This window comes from Egretta garzetta, unplaced genomic scaffold (genome assembly GCF_000687185.1).
Source record: "Egretta garzetta isolate BGI_Z169 unplaced genomic scaffold, ASM68718v1 scaffold210, whole genome shotgun sequence".
Taxonomy (NCBI): Eukaryota; Metazoa; Chordata; class Aves; order Pelecaniformes; family Ardeidae; genus Egretta; species Egretta garzetta.
Genome location: NW_009258218.1, coordinates 1,378,427 through 1,379,351, shown reverse-complemented (window position 1 = coordinate 1,379,351; position 925 = coordinate 1,378,427). Strand labels below are relative to the sequence as shown.

The 925-nt window shown below is 57.2% G+C and overlaps 1 protein-coding gene across 1 annotated transcript in view; it reads left to right on the top strand.

The window, feature by feature from the left end:
- Positions 1–391: 391 nt before the first annotated feature.
- Positions 392–925, top strand: part of MEOX2 (mesenchyme homeobox 2) — a 53,449-nt gene continuing 52,915 nt past the window's right edge. The window contains exon 1 of the mRNA XM_009648880.2: positions 392–881. Coding sequence (XP_009647175.1) covers positions 392–881 — 490 coding nt within the window. The remainder of the gene's footprint in view (positions 882–925) is intronic.

The following is a 925-nucleotide window of genomic DNA, read 5'->3' as shown; positions in this document are numbered from 1 at the left end:
GGAGGGAGTTTGCATGTGGTCAGCGCCGTGTTGCTAAGCCACCCCCCAGCTCACATTACACACTACTGTATTTATAACCTCTCGGAGCTGTTTCCCCCTCCGAGCAGTTCTCTGGGACCACCTTCTATTGGCTTCAACCTCTCCCACTTCTTGACATCTGAGCAGCTCTGAGAAAGGCTCATCTAGGTCCGAGTGTTTATGCAGCGGAGACTGGCCACTAGGGCTAAAGACCTGGATTATTTGAGCTCAGCTGCCTGCTGCAAAGTCTGTCGTTGCCGTTTTGGAAAAAAAAAAATCCCAACCCCGATCTGTTTACAGTGAAAGTTGACAAAGGGTGGTGAAGTTGGATCTTTCCTAAACTCTCCTGCCTGGAACCTGAGACTTGCATGCCATGGATCACACACTCTTTGGCTGCCTGCGCAGCCCCCATGCCACCGCGCAGAGCTTGCACCCTTTCTCCCAGTCTTCTCTTGCCCTGCATGGAAGATCTGACCACATGTCCTACCCCGATCTGTCTTCTTCTTCTTCCTCTTGCATAATAGCGGGATACCCCAATGAGGAGGGCATGTTTGCCAGCCAGCATCATAGGGGGCACCACCACCATCACCAGCAACAGCAGCACCAGGCTTTGCAGACGAACTGGCACATTCCTCAGATGTCGTCTCCTCCCGCCGCGGCCAGGCACAGCCTCTGCCTCCAGCCCGACTCAGGAGGACCCCCGGAGCTGGGCAGCAGCCCCCCCGTCCTGTGTTCAAACTCTTCCAGCCTGGGCACTAACACCCCCACGGGGGCAGCGTGTGCGCCAGGGGACTATGGCAGGCAGGCTCTGTCCCCGGTGGAAACAGAGAAGAGGTCCGGCAAAAGGAAAAGCGACAGCTCAGGTAACGGCTCACGCTTTCCCCTGCGGGGCGGGACCCCCGGGCGG